This window comes from Culex pipiens, chromosome 3 (assembly GCF_016801865.2).
Source record: "Culex pipiens pallens isolate TS chromosome 3, TS_CPP_V2, whole genome shotgun sequence".
Lineage (NCBI taxonomy): Eukaryota > Metazoa > Arthropoda > Insecta > Diptera > Culicidae > Culex > Culex pipiens.
This window is the reverse complement of record NC_068939.1, coordinates 66,078,420-66,097,967: the sequence shown is the minus strand read 5'-3', so window position 1 is coordinate 66,097,967 and position 19,548 is coordinate 66,078,420. Positions and strand designations below refer to the sequence as shown.

Sequence of the window (19,548 nt, the reverse complement as noted above, 5' to 3'; positions counted from 1 at the left end):
GTAAAATCAACATGGCGGACCTTCCCGTTTTAATGTTAACATTTTTTATAGGACCTAATAAAAAAAGGCCAAAGATGTGGAATAATTACAGGGTGGCCACTCAAATTCCGATTTCAATTGTCCGACTTTTCCGGATAGTCAAATAACAGGCATTTCTTGCCCAAAAACGATTGCAAATCAAAAACTGTTTAAAAAAAGATTACATCATTTCCTTACAAAATTGTGAACAAAAAAATCCCACTATAGACAGAATTTTAAATAGAAAAAGAGAAAAAAGTATGAAAAAAATAACAAAATCATTATTTAAAAAAAACCATGAGAAAGTTTTTTTTTATGTAGCATTGAATAGAATGGCAGAAAGTTCAAAACAACCAAATTTTAAATTTTATTCCTAATTTGTTGTTCAAAATCTTTAAACATGGTGAAAGTTTAATTCTTTCAAAACAAATCTTTTTGATTTTATTTTTTGGATTCCTATATTTAATTTAAAAAAATCGTTGGCGGTCAGTTTAAAATATTTTCAATGTTATTTAAAGATTTCTTAAGAATTCTCGTGTTATGCAACATTTTTGAAGAGAGAAAATCTTCAAAAATAAAAAAACGATTGGATTTTATTTAATGGCAAAGTTTTTCTTATAATTAAAATCAACCTTTATCTAAATTTGTTTTACTCGTACTTAAATATTAATAAGTTTACCGGAACCAATAATTTTGGAACAACATATTTGTAATTTATTAATAGGGGAAGGTGGGGCAAGTGTAACAAGCTAAAGAAATGCTCGTTAAACATCATTAAAAACATAATCATTTGATAATCTTCTTAATCCAGGTTTTGACTAAGATTTTGATAGAACAAGCTTCTAAAACATCCTGTTTTGATTTATAAAAAAATGATTTTAAAATAATTGATTTTCCGTGCTTTCTACTTAACTAGTGGGACAAGACGAACATCCCGTTGGGGCAAGAGGAACAATTTATGGAACAACATATTAATTTGTTAACAATTGAAATGTTATCACTTAGACACATCAGATTAGAATGTATGTATTATGAAATGTATTATGAATGTATGTGCGTTACTTTAATTTTAAGATGAAATAATAATATTTTACTAATATTTTGATCGTTGTTACGAAAAACAAAAATTACTTAGATGATAAATAGAATATTTTCATAATATCACTATATTTTGTATGGACAATTTCCCGTGGCGTTTACGTCGTTTTGGCGGATTTGTGGTTGTAGAATTAATTAATTGCATTGCTAGTAACAATTCCTCATATTGGAAATATTGGAAAATGTAAGAACAACGATAGTACGAGCGATTGTTCCTCTTGTCCCATATGGTCGTCTTGCCCCACTTTCCTCTATATTCAATTTAACATTGTTTGCCAAAATAAGGATGAAAGATTCTGAATATTCTAAGCAATGTGACAAAATAAATAGAGTAATAAAATTATGCTGATCTTAATTGTAGAAATTAAGCTCTATTTCGAATTGAATTTGAACAGTTGCTCTTATTTTTGGTCATGATATTTTTCAGAGACAAAAATATTTTTAATAGGGATTTGCATAATTTTTATTTACATTGAAAAGTTCAAAAAAGAGCGAGTTGTGGCGCTATAACCATGGCAAATGTCTCATCCCAGAGGGTCCCGGAGCATCAAAACTTCTTAGCATGGTGCTCCCAACGATTAATTGCCTAAACAAACATAAACGTGAGCGGGGGATCCCCACGTTTCTTCCTCCCCTGTAGATTCAGAAATGTATTGTTGTTCGAACACTCGTGCTCAAACTCAATGCAATTCAACGAATCATCTTTGCGGTGAACTTTACGCAGTTGGCCTGGCCGCTTTAACGTTTGTGATGTTTCAATGCAATCTAATGCAATGGGGCACTGCAATTGTTAATAATGACAAGAGGATGCTAGGCGTTAATCAACCTAAGGCATTTTCCAGGATGCCCTCGAAAGACTGGCTGCGCTAGGGTTAGATTAGTTAAGATTAGACATTGAAAAGTTCAAAAAATATCAAAAAAGTTTATTTTATACGTGGCTCTTTTGTGTCTGGAAAAAACCACGATCAATACAAAAAGTTGAAATGGAGAAATAGCCATGCAGGGGGTCGAAAATTTCAAATTTAAAGGCAACGAGGTTTATGCACGGTCTATTATCAATACCTACAGCGTTGCGAAGACACTTAATCGATCAGAAATTTCCTTTGTAAGATGCAGTATTTTTTACGTTTTTTTTCATGCCCATTTTGTATGACCATCTCGCAAAATCGAATAAAGTGTTTTATTGTTAAAATAAAGATTTTGGTTTACATTGTTTTGTTTACAATCTCACTTTAAGGATATTTGAATGTAAACAGCGCCACTTAATGATAAAATCGTATAAAAACAAGTTTTTCCATACATTTTTACGATATTTCTAATACAAACTTCGAGTATCAATGGGAAAATGTTGTAAAATTAATGTATATTCTTCCATCACTTTTCACCGGTATCAATTCGCACCCTCAATCGATACATCCGGTTCAAAACCCATTCGACACACTTTAAACCCTATAATCGACGACCTTTTGTCTTCCCCCGAAAATTAAATCAGTTCATGTCGCCCTTTAAACCCGCACCCGTCGCCAGCATGCTTTCCAATTAAACGCAGGCACTAACGTAACGTGATTAGCAATTTGATTAGCTCCATTGTGCCAGGTTCTGTCAGCCGGGAGTGGCTAGCGAGACTTGCACGTTTGCTGACGCATACACTCCCGGGGAGAACCCAACTCCCAAAGCCGCCGACGAGCTTGGTACCGTCTCGCCGGGTCCCTGTACCGGCGGTGACATGGAGCGCGAAAAAAGGGATTTGTTGAACTAGCACGGAGGGAAATCCTGCTACTTTTTTCCGTTAAATCAAGAAATCATATCGAGAGTTTTTTTTGATTAGGTCCTATAAACATATGAAAGACAATAGTTTATTGGTCCTTTTCAAAAAAAAAACTCTAGATATTGTCCAGAATCGAAAATTTTAATAATCGTTAAGACTTGCTTTCAACAACACCGCCAAGATTTCTTTCCGTGCCCGCTCGGTGCAACTCCCTTGAAAGTGAACCGGCTTCGACCTATACCAAGACTTGCAGAAAGAACCGAAAAAAAAATCGAACAGACGAAACGAGAGCCTTCGGCGGCACACCGCACACCGGTTCGTTGACAGCGCAAGAAGCAGGAAGTAGTCGCCTGATGGCAGCGAAAGGGACATTCCCTTCGCTCCGTGGATGTGTTTTCAAGAGAAGCCGGGTTGCGCGCGCATTTTTCTCTTTAACTCTTCGCTGCTGCACTTGTATGCGTGCGGCAGTTTCTCAATGTCAATTTTATGAACGGAATCGCGTGAATATCCCGGAGAACCCCAGAGAGCGAGTAATCGAGAGAATGAAAGTATTTTCAGGAAGCACATGGTCGCTCTTTCTGGGAAATTCCAAGCAAGTTCTCCGGAAAAAGTCGCGTGACTGTGTGTCTCTCTCTCCTGGCAACCATTCTTCTCAAATCGGAATGAGATGTGATCTCGTGCTGTTTAGCCCTTCACCTTCCACGAGCGATTGTTCCCCAAATTCCTCCAAATTGTCAATCTTTCGTGAACTGGTTCAATCCGTTTCCGATTGATGCCGTGCTATCTCGCGTGACCGCCCAAATTCACGCCCCTCTAATCCCGTAACCCTAACGGCCGTCGTCAGAGCGATAGTTTTCAAGGCCACCATCATCAGCATCTCGCGCTGAGCACACAAACACACACACATGTGCCACCGTGATATAGCGTGCTGGACTGGATTGTTGGTTGTTGGGGGACAGCAGAGTACAGCAACGTGAGTGGAGATCATCAGCTTTCTCCTCCCCCCGTTTCATGTACACCACCTCATCATAGCTGCCGGTTGATTGGGGGAGGCTTTTGGGAGGAGGTGGTGGGATGAGGCACATTTTATCTCCATTCAAGATAAAAACTCGTGGACGTCAGGTGTTCTTTGCCGGTGTCCGGTTGGCGGACAGTAGATCTGAATGTGCGATTAAATGGATGTGAGACCAACACATGGATGAGTTTATCAATCGTCCACTTTATATACAAGAAATTTAGGAAATTTAATAAAATTTCTATAATTTTTTAATAATTTCTATGAATCGAGCCCGAGACTTTTGACATATCGTCAGCTGTGTGTTATCTTGTGACATAGACCATTTTGGTCGAAAACGAGTTAATTATGACGTTTTGCTATACTTAACAAACACTACAAGATGCTTTAACCCGATTTTGGATACTCGCTTCCGTTTCCCGGATATCGCAATACACACTTGTGACATAGACCAATTTATCATCAAAATGATCGTGCACACTTGTGACACGTCATACATGTTGTTGGAAAATGTGGAAAAATTTTCTTGTTTTTCACAAATTTATGATGATACACACTTTCTAAAAGCAATGCAATCTTTTGTTTTTAAAAATAAACTGATTAAGTCGATTAAACCATTGATTTGAGCTTATTTTAGTTTGTATGGGAATTCTGTGCACACTTGTGACACGTAGTACAATTTTACTTTCGAAACACACTTGTGACACGTGATTTTCAGATTTTTGATTACATGATTTACTGTATCTTTTAACTGGTGTAACCAAATTACCAAACCAAACCAAATTAAACTTGGAGCGTTTGTTAAACGATAGTATACGAACCGATTGCTTCAAAAATGTTGGCTGTATCTCTCATAGTTTTGAAAATATTTATCATCAAACTTTAAAAATCGATTTTCTCGAAAAGTACTAAATGGTCGTTGTCACAAGATAGCACACAGCTGACGATATCTAATCTTTGCCTATACGGTATCGTCTATCTCAATAGTTTGGCCATTGGTCACTTGCCAATATACGAACACAAGTGTGTGAGTTTGCGTTTGAGAGAATTATTCTCTCGCAAAAAATACCTATATTCGGTGAGTTTTTTTTTTTTTTGCTGTCTGTGTGTAAAACGTTGATTAACTATTTTACCATAAGTTACCACTAGGGGAATACAATAACAATAACTAAAGAGATTTTTGCAAAAAACAATAAAAATTTTATGAAAATTTAAATAACAAGCCATAGTCTCAACATTTGAATGCAAAAAGTGTTTTAAAATGCATTTTATACTAGTTCGGTTGTTTTGCAAACATAAGTTTTCAAAATATGAAAGATTTGACGAAAATCAGATTTTAGCGGAAAAACCCATTATGCGAGTATAAACATCGATTTTTTAAAATTCATTTGTTTTTTTTAATTAGTCCATACATGATAAAAATGATTCTTAACGGAGGGGAATGCGTTTTAAATTGATTCCAGCTTATTGCACTTAAAAATTTGGGAGACAAAAATTTGTGAAAGCTTTATAGTATATAATTACATACGAAATTTTATATAAAGCAGATTCAATTTCGCAAAATTATGTGGAAAAGGGATTTCATCCAAATTTTATCTCGTAATCTACGCCTTCTATGACCAAATTTAGAGAAAGCATCTGAGCAAACCACCTTCAAGACCCATTTTTTTAAAAGTGGCAATCAAGGTTCAGTTTAAGTTGAGTTTGAATTTCAGTGGTATTTTTCGTTAATTCGAGATATATCAATTTGGAAATCTCGAGTGAGTTTTCAAAAAGCCGTAAGAGCCACCGTGACCTCCGGCACTTATTTTCGGTTTTTTCCTAATTGAAACAATATTTCATTTGTTTTAAATTTAGGGCACTTGATGGATGTGTAGATGAAAAATCTGAAGCATTTTTGAAATTAGTTTTGGGTAAATAGGTCGAATACCGATGCAAAAAGGGCTTTGTTTACCAATGGCTCTTACGTCCTTTTGAAAACTAATCCGAGAAATGTATTTTTTTAAGGTTAAAGTGTTTGGGGCCAACCTAACGAAATTCGAAAATTACCCAACTATATGTTCTTCCTTATAATTATGTCCGCTGAATATGCCCTCAGATTTTTGATCATATTTCGGGTTTCTTTGTAAATTTATCATATGAAAATGCATCTTTTCTACCATAAAAAAGCTGTAACTTTTGACTTTTAAATTCAAATTGACTTAAAAAAAATGTTTGTTTTTTTAGAGCTCTAAAAATGCCTCGAACATCTCATCTTTTCTCTAAAACTTTACCCTGATTTGATACGTTCAACAATTTTTTTTCAAATTTTACTTAGATACTTTTTCTAAATTTGGTCGTAGAAGGAATAACAACTTTTTAGAAGACTGAAAAAAAAATCACAAGAATATTCCTGAAAAAAAAAGATTTTTGTATACACTCTCATTGCGAACCACCCTTATTTTCAAACAAGCCAAATGTTGCCCCTTCCCATTTGCAACAACTCTTCTCAAGACACCAATAATGCTTCAGAACGATCAGTTTTCGGAAAATCAATTTTCCAATTAGTGTTGCGATCTGGACCGTAGTGCAATGATGTTTTCGTTAAAAAATTGAAGTCGTTCATCTTTACCCTTTACTGCCCAAATATTTTTGTCGAGTGTTATTTTGAGCAACTTTTGTTCTGTAAAATATGTTTTTTTTTTGTTTTTATTCTTTTAAGTGAGGAAACTTATTTTTTACAAGTACAGTGGAACATTGTCCAAAGTTTCGGACGATGCAGTCTATAAGTTTATTTTCCTATTCAAATTAATTTTCAAAGAAGAAAAAGACGCTTTGTGATTATGAAAACAATCCCGTTTGCAAAATTGTCGTAATTGTGATTAATTAATCTAATCTTATCATATACAAACGCAGCCAGTACGATGTAAGCATGCTTAGAAGTCATGTGATTAGATTAAACCTCAAGCACTTTTGTCATTACTAATAATTGCAGTACATCCGAGAACACTCGAAAATGTATTACAAAAAATAAAGCGGCCAGCCCTACTGCGATGTGTTTACCGAAGAGAGGATTCTGAGAACGGATCACATTTTACAAAATCTATAGGGAAGGAAGGATGCGTGGACATACCGTACCAAACGCTCTTTCGTAATTATGACTAACTAAATTTTAAAACTTATCAAAAGTTGGTGGCGGATGGCGGTGTTCTACTGTTACACAATTTGTAAACTCATGTTACAACAATTTACATTTAAGATTTCTTATTTAAACAAATAAACAAATATTTTTTTTAAGTTTGCAACTAACTAGGCAAAAGTCATGACGTACAAACAACACAAATGTATCATAATTTTTTGGTACATTCCTGAAAGAAACATATGACAAAACTCGCCGCACGCTGGAATCGCTGATGTCATACACGGCACAAGCCTACGCAAAACAGCTCAGCCGAGGCAAAATATTGCATAATTCATAATGAAGATTAAGCATTCACACATACACTCATTCCCATCGTCACCACATTCCTGTCCCAATCTTGATGTCGTTGTCTCTTCATCTGACGATGGGCCCAACATGGCTCTACCTACCTACATAATCAAATCCAAAGCTCAAAGCCCATGGCCAAGTGGACCACTCCGGGGAGGGAAAAGAAAGTGTGAAACGGAATCGACCTTGAAAATTGAACAACATCCACCCCGTTTTCCTCCCCTCGCAGAGCGCTTTTCGGGCCCATCCACCCACGTGGACAAACTATTCCGAGAGTGGAATTTCCTTTCGTCATTTATTCATGCTTTTCCCCTGCCATTCCCCTCAATCACGACTTGTCGTCGTCCCCGTTCGGCCGAGAGTTGTCTCCGTCATTTCCGTTTATTTGTGCATGAGCTTTTGGGAGCCCATCGACGACGACGCTTTGGGAAGAGGGGGTTGATGGGGAGTTGGACGACCGGCGCGGAAAAATCGATGCTCATTCCATAGAGCGTGCTTTAGCGACGGACAAACGGCGACACTCGACTTTTCCTGATAAGGGGGCTCCCCACTTGGGTTGAGTTGGACTGAACAGAACGCTATGGCTGGCCGACACACGAGAATTTGATACTGCTGCATATTTTTGTGTGGCACGACGACTAAGTCACACGACATCAAAGTCGAGCCGGAATGGAATGCAGGGGTGTGCGAATTTTAGTTAAATTTTAGTTTAAAATTTGAAGTATTCCAAAATATGCTTATGTTATTAATAAAAAGCCCTACGTTAAGAAAAAACGTTAGCTACCCCCCTTTAAAAATCGGTCCAAAAAATCAAGGAGCAAAAAAAATCTTCAAAAATAATCAAATTTTACCGGAATTGTGAATATAATCAGTTTGAAACATTTTAGAATGCATTCCCCTGTGCTTATTAACATTTTTAACATGTTTAAGATTGTTCAAAAATATTTTCAATTTTTTTGAAATTCGGTTGCACAGTGCTGCAAAAATCAGTTTTAAAATTCTATAAATTATACATTCAAGAGGCGAAATGGTGTAATAACAAATCAATATAATTTTTTTCCGCAAAAAAAAAGAAAACTTCAAAAAAGTTAGCAGAAGAAATAATTTTCAAATTATATTTTTTTAATTATTCAAATTGAATTGAAGAATAGCTTCAATTTATAGTTTTTTTTTTAAGATTCAACATAGATTTAAAAGTCGTAAATAAATTGTAGTAAATCTAAATGATCTCCATTGCACAGCGATTAGACTCACAGGTCATAAGTCTGTCATTACAAGCAACGACACCGTTAATCGTCGATTACCGGAGAACCAATTAGTAATCGTCCCGAACCGGCAAGTTGACAATTTAATTTTACACACACAGCTCGTTGACAGCTCCTCGGGGTTCGTTACGGTCAGTACTCGAGTTCGGTTCACAGAGCGATCAAACCTTTGAACCTTTTCGATTATTTATTCATTGCCCGGCATTTGAGTGCCGAGGAGGAGCGACAAAAAAAACGGGAGGGAAGTGAGAAAACTCCGGTCAACCTTTTTTTTCCCTCCCATTAATGTTTTATGCATACGTAATCACACGTGGACGCCCTCTCAGGTGGGTGCGCACCAGCCCAGCACACACGCGTTTGTCGAACCTAAAGGTGAGCTATGGCCGCCTGGAGAAGGATTCGGGTTAATTGCCTCAATTTGCGAAGCGCGATTAACCACTTGTGACCCGTTGTTGATGTTTACGTAGCACTTTTCTTTTTTTGGTGGACGGCGTTCAAAGTTGATTGCCATGCTAATTGAAGTGGAATGCAAAATTAATGCGGAAGCTTAATGCAAATACCTTTTGGAGGTGATTTTGAATGTCACAGGAGTTGAACGACACCGATAAAAAGGAATAAAACAATACAATATATGAAGTCTATTTTTTTTTTTCATTGCAGCATGCTAAACTAGGGTGAAGTAACCTAATCGTGATAAGTTTTACATATTTAACACTTTGTAATGGTTTTATATCTAAAGCAAACCTTTGATAGTTCTTTGTTAAGAATCCAAGTTTCGATGCATTTCGTGCACTCAAACTATTAATAAACATGAGAGCTGTGCATCCGATAAAACTAAGCCAATCACAACTAAGCTAAAACAAAACGCATCAGCGATTCCAGCAAGTGAGTTCTACTAAACAACCAAAATAACCCGCACGCAAACGGTTACAATCTGATGTGTGTGTTATTACGGAAAGTGCGTTTGATGGCGAGAAGCTTTTCATTGTTGCTGCTGCTCCACAACTTATTCAAGCGCGTGTTGATCAATCTGAACCGTACAGTGCTAGTCCATTTCGGTCAGCATTGAGGTGTCATGAAATTGCTTTTAGCGCACTCTCATCGTCGGGGTCATGTGCTTGCTTGGGCAACCGATTTGTCATGAAATATATTGCTGTAATTATTTTGAAATGATTTCAATTCTGATGGGCTGAACGTTCCTCAGCATGTCATTTGTTATTTCTTGGTGTCTCTGGCAGAGTAATATTTAAAAAAAAACACACACAAATTAAAAAAAATCCCTTTTTTTGTTTGCTTGAATTGAAGCATAGGTTATATAAATTTATTTTTATTGCTGTCATGTTTCGTGGACGAATTTGTTTTGCCATGGTCAAGGATGCGAAAATCAATCAGGTGCTCATTGTTGTGGTAATCCACTTATGTTTATTTTTATGTTATTCGAAGCATTTGAAGCAACGATAAGATTTTCGTTATCGTTGGGACGACATTTTATTATTTTTTTTTTTTTGAGATGTGACATATTTTTTTAAAACAGTAAAATTTTCATATTTTGCTATATGTGTTCAACGAAACCAAATTTTGGAAATCTCCTCTAATCCAGGCAAATTATTAAATTTGAATTTAAGGGGTTACATATATGTAAATCAGCAAAAATGTCAGAGGTTGGTTTTAGCACACACTTAAACTTTTTTTAAATCTGTTTTCAGGGCAATAAAATATACATTTTCATCTGTTATCAAAACAAATTTGAAGACATTTGGATGTATCATTGCCGAGATATATATTTGAAGTTAGAAGTTTCAAAAAACGGGTGCCACGATATCTCAACACTGCCTGGACCAAATAGGCTCAAAATTTTGGTGAAGACTCGTCAAACCGGTCCTGTGTGCATGACGAAGGCCGATTTTCAAAAAATAAATAAAAAAAGATAAAAATATTTTTGTGTTTGTCATATAAAAAATGGTCGGTTTTTGATATTTGTGTTTTTTTTAAACGCAAAATTTCAAAATCGGGCTTCGTCATGCACACGGGATATGTCTTGGGAGTCTTCACCCCGAATTTCAGCCAATTTGGTCCATCCAATCTCGAGATATCGTGGCACCCGTAAATCAACTCGGTGTTTCGAGAAAAACGCTCAGAAAGTTTGACAGTCCTCATTGCGCACGGCAAAATATTGAGCTTAAAATCGTCTCTTTCTCAGTTTGATCATGGAATATCTTCATGAAACTTAATATGAAATTTATAATATGAAATTTTGTGATTTTCTACATGTATGTAACCCCTTAAAAATACGCTGTTTTGTGATGATTTGTGTTTTTCGTATAAAATACTAAATTATTCCAAATCACCGTATATGGCAATATGGCTGATATGGCAACATTAGAGGCACGCTGCACAGTAAAAAAAAACATGGTAAAATTACATCTAAAAAGGGGTACATCTTTTATGTCAGAAAAAAGCTTTAATTTTACCTCTAATAATGTGTAAATTTACATCTGGCAGACGCTAGGAAAAAATATCTGTAATCCTAAAAAAATATCAAACCGGCGATAGTTATAGGGGAAATCTACCCATTTTAATCCTAATAAGCGGTCGTGTATGAATGATGCTGGATAATCTAGAGTCTCCCTTGAATTTTACTAAAACTAAGTACACCAACGAGTAGAGCAAGTTTTTGTGAACATTTCTGTTTATTTTCACTTTCACTAAAAGTTATTCTATTTCTTTACCAAGCATTTAACAAAAAAAAAATCCCAAGGGTATTCTAATCGAGGCGAATGCATTGGGCCACGCCCATTTTTCTAATATCGGCTTAGTTCTTTTTTCTTCCAACACTCTGTCGAGTGTTGCCATTTGCGCTGACATTTCAAACGAACACTCACGAAAAGTGGCATTTATAGGGAAAGTTTCCTGGCATCGCTGGCTGTGCTGCTGGTGGTGTTGACGGCCAGCCTTTGTTCTTTTTTGCCTTCGTCTCTCGCTCGGTTTTCTTCAGCCTTCGAGTGGAATACAAAGTGAAAATTGAAACGTCAAACGACTTGGCGCGTTTGTTTTTTTGATGGCGCTTGCTAATTTATTACATTTTTCGGGATTATTCTTCAAGTGAGTGCCTTACTAATGATCAAAAGAACATGTTGCCGGTAGTTGGAAGCAATTTCATATCTTAAGCGCCGTGAAAAAGTAAGCGAAAGTGAAAAGTTAATTTTGGCGATATTCATTAAGCGTTTGAGGGATTCTCGTGTGTGTCACTGTGTGTGCCAACAAAATGATGAGAAGTGGTCTCGCAAAATACAAATTATGATCAAAAGTGCATTAAATGTGATCTTTTTGGCCAGTAAGTGGCATACATTTGTGTGCTTACTCGAGGCGGTGCTGTTGCTGGTAAGTTTATAGCCCAAATAGTATTTTTGGAGCTTTAATCGAGCATCAAACTCTCCATATGACGAAGATAGGTGTTTGATTGGAAAGGGTAGATTTCCCCTATCTAGCTTACTAAGTCCGCGCCCCAACCCGCACGGCCAACTCGCCGCTGTGAAAACTGGATGACCAAAGCCAATGTATCTATATGTGCTCCGTACATTGTATACTGTATTTACTGCATATACGGTACAAAGAGGTACATTGGCTTTGATCGACCAGTTTTCACAGCGGCGAGTTGGCCGTGCTGTTTGGAGCGCGGACTTAGTAAGCTAGATATAACTATGCTGGTTTGATATTTTTTTAGGATTACAGATATTTTTTCCTAGCGTCTGCCAGATGTAAATTTACACATTATTAGAGGTAAAATTTAAACTTTTTTCTGACATAAAAGATGTTACCATGTTTTTTTTTACTGTGGTGAGTTAGATGCTGTTTTCCTCAATGGATTTTTTTGTGAAAGTACACTTAAAATTTTGTATCGATTTTCACTGAACTAGTCTTTTAGTGTAAAATACTCTTATTTTCCCAAAAAAAAACCTTTTTTTTTAATACTAAAATTTTCGGCGCGAAACTTTGTAAAAAATTCATTGAACCAGTGTTTTTGTGTCAGAGTAAATACCCTTATTTCAAAAAAATATCGTAGGCAAGATTTTTCTATGTAAAAAAATGTAATTTTCACTAAATACCGTATTTTTGCAGATAGTCAGATGATCATAATTTGCAACATGGGTATCGAACAACGCAAATTATTAAATTTGGGTATTTAAAAAGAAAAACACTTTTTGTGATAATGTTTAGTCTACAATTCTCTGGTTTTCACAAAATACAGTTTTTTTAAATATCTCGATGCCTCCCGACCAACGATGCTATGGGGAGGACACAATAGACCTGTCATGACATGCTTAGAGCCGGCTGCGCAAAAATGATCTTTTTCGGAAGCTAATAGCTGTTTAGCAAAAAAAATCTAAAATTATGGTGTTTTCGGGAAAGTTGTTCTAAATTTAACGAATGTCCTTCATCTGAGAATTGATAAAGATTGAACGACTATTGCGCCCTCCACATGTAAACAACTGAAACAGTTGCTTTTCTCCATACATTTTGACGATTTTTCCCATACAAACTTCAAGCGATTAGAGGGAGTGGTTCCCGTGGTCAGAATGAGCTCAAATTTGGAATTTAGCCTAGTGATGGGTCAATCAATGATTTCAAGGGGTAGCCCCGAGAAAGCCTGGATTTGGACCACCCTAATATATATTTCAGGATTGAATTAAATGCTGAGGATCTGTGAAGATCAAAAGATGAGGCGTTGAGAGCTACACAAAATGGCTCTTTACTCAATATTGCCCAAAATGCACGTGCGACAGATTAGCACGACAGCTACGATCTCAGTAATTGATATTATTGGCACACCCACTTCAAAGGCGGTTTGACTTTAAAAGCGATTCGGGCCATTTTTCCAGGTTTGCATCTGTAAAAACATATTTTTTTCACTCAAAGCGATATTTTTTGTAAAAGCCAAACAGTCGTTTTCGTTCAATGAGTTCAAAAAAATTTTGAAGACACACTAAGAGTCGAAAGTATGGAATTTTAAAGCGATCTGATATCGAAGTAAAAGCTTATTATAGTGAATACATTAATTGAATTCCATAATTTTACTTAATAATCACCTTTTTTTGCTGTTATAATAAACAAAGGAGGGAAATCGGACAGGCGTTCAGATTTTTACTTAGCAAGAGTTGGTAGCCTTAATGTATTGACTTTGGTTGCTAAAGGGTCATGAACAACTCAATTTACGCACCAACTTCTGTAACAGAATGGTTATAATCCCATTTTGCTACATCACTCAATCATAACTTTAAACCTGTCCATCGCGTAATACAATTGAAGTTCGTCGACCTCTCACCCAGATATAACAACCACCAAGACGGTTCGCCAGCACGCGCGCTCGGTGCCGATTGGCGTCCAACCACCTTTTGCTCTGGCTCTATTTCCACATGCTAAAACACCGCTGCATGCTGCTAGTTTTAAGAATCCACACGTCGTCGTCGTCGTCGTCGTGTCGTCATCGTGACAACAAGTTGTCGCGTGTGTGTCTGCTTGCGGCACATAACTCGTTATGTGCAACCCCCTTTTTCGCCGCGGCGGTAGACTTGCAGACTCCTTTGCGGTGTGTGGCGCCGTTCTAACTACCCCTAGGGCACCCTTAATAACTGACTACTGGTCTCTAAGCTTAGTCATTAGGCACTACATATGGGTGGAGGGTAGGAGTTGTGAGCAAATTGACGGGTTTGCTCGCTGTGTCCTTCATGTCCTTTTTTTTTAATGACCACGTGACACCATTTCCCGTTATCGATCTCGTGAAGTACAATGTTGTTCTAATGTTACCAATTTTCCTTCTTTTTTTGCAGATTCGAGCTACGGGGACTACTAGCGATATGGAATTCACTTCTAGCAATGTTCAGCATAATGGGTGCCTTCCGGACAGCGCCAGAACTAGTGCACGTACTAAGGCATTACGGCCTCTTCCATTCCGTGTGTGTTCCGAGGTAAGTGCCGATTGCAATCTCTCCCTCGCATTTGAACGTCTTATCAGCAAGTTCAACTGGATCTACGCCGGCCGGCCGGTTGGCCGACTTATCTGTTCTGGCTGATTAGCCCCGTCAGATTGGGTAGTTCCCTAAATCTATCGGCGCTGAGTTGTAAAAAAATGTAAACTTATTCATACTTAAGCCGACGCCTTATCATATCACCCGTGAGCTTATCTTGTGAAGTAAAAAAGAACACCTGCTAGGCCGGAACGGAAATGCGGACGTAGTGAGTGGACTTGGCGTGTGAATCACGCAGTGACCACATTCACAGGTGGAAAAGTGAATTATCGATGGTGACAAATTGAAGTGGTGGCACCTAAAGTATATAATTTAGGTCACTTCAATCGTGATTCGTTTCTGCTTGAAGGCGCGAAATGATAACACACTCAGGTGGTACTCAACCCTTTCATTTCATTCTTTGCTCAGTGAATTTCCTCGTTTTTGTAAAAACATCTAAATGGTATACCCCTATGTAGCAAAAAAAAAAATATGAGGACAATTTTCATGCAGGTTCTGAAGAATGCTTGATTTCCATTGATCGGGAAAACTTAACATAAAAAAAACATGTTTTTTAACTTTATGAAAATATTTAAAAAAAAAATTTGTAAAACTGACCAAATAAAAAATAATAATTATCATTTTGGCTGTTATGAAAATGTTTAACGGTACACATCAATCAGAGCTTTTGTACCAAGATTTTTGTTACAGACATTTTAGTTTTTCAAAACTACGGGAATTATCAATATGATTTTTTATTCATCCCCTACAGTACTGTCTTCAAAGTTATTTACAATAAAGTTTGACTATGTTAACATTCAGATTGTTACAGAATTGGGTTCGTAAGTTTAACAATTTTGGAATAAGAAGACAAAAACTTCTTTGGTTGATGTGCACCCTCAGAGAATTTTTTTTTCAAAAAAATGCATAAAATGAGAGAGAAGGCATACATTTTTATCAAACCAGATTTTCATTATCAAGTCCACAAAGTTTAAAGGAAACTTGATTAAAAAAAAACATATTTTTGTGCGATTCTTCAATATTTTGTATTTTTTAAAGAATAATAACTGAAATTATGTTTGAAGCGTTTTTTGATTAAAAAATAAATTATTAGGTTATTTTATATGCTTAGCACTCCCTTTTAATTTTCCAGTCATAAGGCTGGTACAAGTTTTATTTAAAGTTTTTGTCGCCCCACCCTTCAAAGTTGGCCCGAAAAATCAGGGGGCAAATTTTTTTTTCAAAAAACTTCAAAATATCAATGGAAATTGAAGTGCAATTAGCTGAAATCAATTTAAAATGCATTCCCATGCGTTTAGAATCAAATTCAGCATGTTTGGGTTGGATTAAAAATCTTTTGAATTTTTGAGAATTGTCAATGTTTATTATCGCAAAATGTTTTTTTTTTTAAATCAGGAATTCGAAAATGGAATTTGAGTGGCATTCTTGTGTTAACGGTGCACATGAACCAGAGCTTTTGCACCCAGATTTTTGTTACAGACATTCTAGTATCTTCAAAACTACAGGTACTATCGAAATATTTTTTTAATTCATTCCCTAAAGAACTGTCCACAAAGTAATTTACAACAAAGTTTGATTAATTTTACGATCCCGTTATTGCAGGATTGGGTCCGTAAGTTTGACAATTTGGAATAAGAATACAACAACTTCCTTCGTTGCTGTGCATCCCCACGGGACTGTATGGGCGTAGCCTTGGAGCACAGTGTGGAAATTTACGTTCTTAGATATTTTTGGATGTACCGGGCAGCAATCAAATTGTCTAAGAATATTGAATTGACCATTGTGGCACCCCCTTTCTCCTGTCTCGTCAGAGGCGCTGGAGCAGAAATCCCACGTTAGAGGAAGGCCATGCCCCGGGGGGCGTAGTGCCAATAGTTTCGTTTTTTTTCGTTTTCGGCACCCCCTACAGCGTGGTGCAGACCCGTTATGCTATGCTATGCTAACAACTTCCTTCGTTGCTGTGCACCCTTAAGCTAATTACACAAAAATGTTATTTAAAAAAAATCAACATTGTCGCCTTACCACACTAACTTGAATTCTTCCCCAATCGATAGTTGCCTTTCGCAATCTTTTTTCGATCGCGTTCTTTAGCTACGGGGTGGGCCTCCCCAATTTCAAATGGCCAACAGTGCGCCAGTAGTGCGCAAAAAAAACTCTCAAAAACTTGTATCACGTGGAGTGTCGTGATGGCGCGAACTTGTCGTCACCGTGTACCACGACTTTACCATTGAGTTTCTGCCCGCAGCTATTACATCATTTAAACCCCATATAACCGGAACTAAATCAATTCTCACTTTGACTTTTTTTTTGCAAGCGATCAGCAAGTGGTAGACGAAGTCGGCAATTGGTTTTTAGCTAAAACAGCTTTTTGTTATTTCATTACCACGCAAACAAAATTTACTAGTGGTTCGCTCCGATGGGATTAACGAAGTCTGTTGTTTTGTGTGCACGATTTTTCTAAATCAGACTTTAATATTTGAACAGATTTTTTTTGCCAAATTTATTCAGAATGTGTAGGATAAAAAAAGAACGCAAATGATAGTAAATGTTATATTTGTAGCTTGTCTTGAAGATTTACGAGTGTTGTGTACAAATATAAGTTTGCAACTAATTATTAAATGAACTCAAGGAAGAAGACCTCAAGGATACCCAGTTCTGCAGATTGTCAACAAAAAAACAACTATTATTTTGCTGCGTGCGAAAAAAACAAGTTTGACATCAACAAAGCCATTATAACCGCGTGATGCCAGCTCCGGGAAAGTGACAACAAAAAAAAACAACACAATTCTCCTCAAAGGTCATGCGTTGATTTTGCACTGTCCCTCCCCCTGTTGGCCTCAATATCGGCAGCCCCTCAAGGACGAACATCTTGCAAAGGTGCGATAATTTTCAACGCGCTTTGCTCATCTGTTGTACTGTATACTCGTAACAGATTGCCCCGGGTTGGGCAAATCAACAAAACTTTCGATTTTACTACACTGCGAGTAAACTCTCCTTCTCCAGTGTCTCTCCTTGCGGTTATGATGAGAAATTCCAATCCAGCATGTCGTTGCATGGTGTGTACTGTATTGACGCAATCGTCCCCCTCAATTTAAGTCACAAAAATTAACTGTAATTTTAAAATAACTCTTCGATAGATAGTATTTTTTTGAATAACAAATATTGTTTGAAATGGTCTTAATCAAAAAATAACATTTAGCCTTTAAAAGGTTTAAATATTGTTATGTGATTAAAACCAAGTTCTGATTATCATTCAGGAGTTTTTTTTGTTATTAAGGACCACTACACCAAGGGAGCATTCTACTTACGCCGTATATGCTACACTCTGCTGCTAATTCCCACCCCAATTCATCCCCCTGATGATGGCTGTGGTGGCCCAGACCCAGTCCCCAAGTGCCCAAAAACAAGTTTACAGAAAATATTACATAAGTTCATTCGGCGGGGTCTCAGAGAGAAGTTACCAAGAGAGAGAGAAGGAGAGACCACCACCGCGGGGTTTATTTTGTTTTGTTTTGTTTGCTGTTTCATCAAAAACTTAAATAATCGATCCGGCTAAACCGGATGGCCTTTTTCTGGGTTACGTCGCAAAAATGGTGAGTGCGTGCGCGAGTAAGTGAGTTGAGAGTTTTGGGACGTACCCTAAAAATTCAGTAATGACACGATAAGTGTACGAACATGGTGGCACTTAGATATTTCGGGGGTAAAAACGGGAACGAATAAAGCAGTCTAAAGGAAAAATTTAAATGTCATGCCTCTTTGACTAAAGTACAATAAAAACAAAAATCATTTTTTTTTTAAGTTGTTGTCAACAAACGCTCCAGTTTCTTCATGGTATGATAGATTTGGGCTCCCTGAACATGTTCCAACCGACAGAATTGAATTTTAGTGCATTCCCTGCACAGAAAAAAAAATCATGGTAATATTACATCTGGGAAGGGGTACATCTTTTACCTCTGAAAATGTGTAATTTTACCATTTATCTGATGTAATGTCCCTTTTTCAGTCTAAATTGATGTAAAATTACATCATAAAAGAGGTAATATTCAACCTTCCAAAATTACACCTTCCAAATTTACACAATTTTTTACTGTGTGCCAATAAATAAAATTTTAAAGGTTATAAATGCTATTGAATCATGCTATTGAAATGATTCAATAGCATGCATAGCAGAAATTTACAATTTTTTATGTGTAAGAAATTAAATTTCTCAAAATAGATTCTTTTAAAGGCTCAGCAACCAGTTGGCCTGTCAAGAGTTCAAAAAAGTGAATTAGCACATTTTTCGTTTATAAATGAGTTTTTTTTTTTTAATTTCAGAAATTCCTTTCCGATAAATCGTGTTTCTAGGTTGCAATTTTGATAACATGTACTAGGGGCAGGCCACAAAATGAGCATGAACATATTTTTCGAAGCAGCTTTTTCGTAGGACTTCATGAAATCTGCGATAATTGTCATTTCAAAATTCGGGCTGACATTCAGTGTTTCTTACAACACTTCAGATTAAAATTTTTCTGTGTTTTAATGAAAATAAATGCAAACTTTAGATCAACAGTGCTTCACTGACGAATTGCTATCATTTTTTGGATCATAGATTTTTTTTAATAGAGATTTTTGAAATTATCAACAATACATTTTAAAATATTTTCAGAACCTCTTTTGATTTCAGGTTTAAATTTACTATCATAAAATACTTTTGTTCTTTTTGAAAATGTGCACAACATTTTAGGCTTCATCAAAGCTGTCACAACCGCTATAAAACCTATCAGCCAAAACCAACATTTAAACCCCTTAGTCGTAACAAACTCCCCAGACTCTTGATAAACCCCACTTAAAACCCAAAAGGACCTCCCCAAAGGTGGTTACGGCCTATTTATAAAACCTACATAGGA

The 19,548-nt window shown here is 36.6% G+C and overlaps 1 protein-coding gene across 2 annotated transcripts in view; it reads left to right on the top strand.

Moving 5' to 3' along the window:
• The window catches only part of LOC120424487 (elongation of very long chain fatty acids protein 6), a 70,675-nt gene that overhangs the window by 27,558 nt on the left and 23,569 nt on the right, over nt 1-19,548 (top strand). For both annotated transcript variants that reach the window (XM_039588629.2, XM_039588630.2), the window contains exon 3: nt 14,462-14,599. In XM_039588629.2, the coding sequence (XP_039444563.1) occupies nt 14,462-14,599 (138 nt within the window). The remainder of the gene's footprint in view (nt 1-14,461; nt 14,600-19,548) is intronic.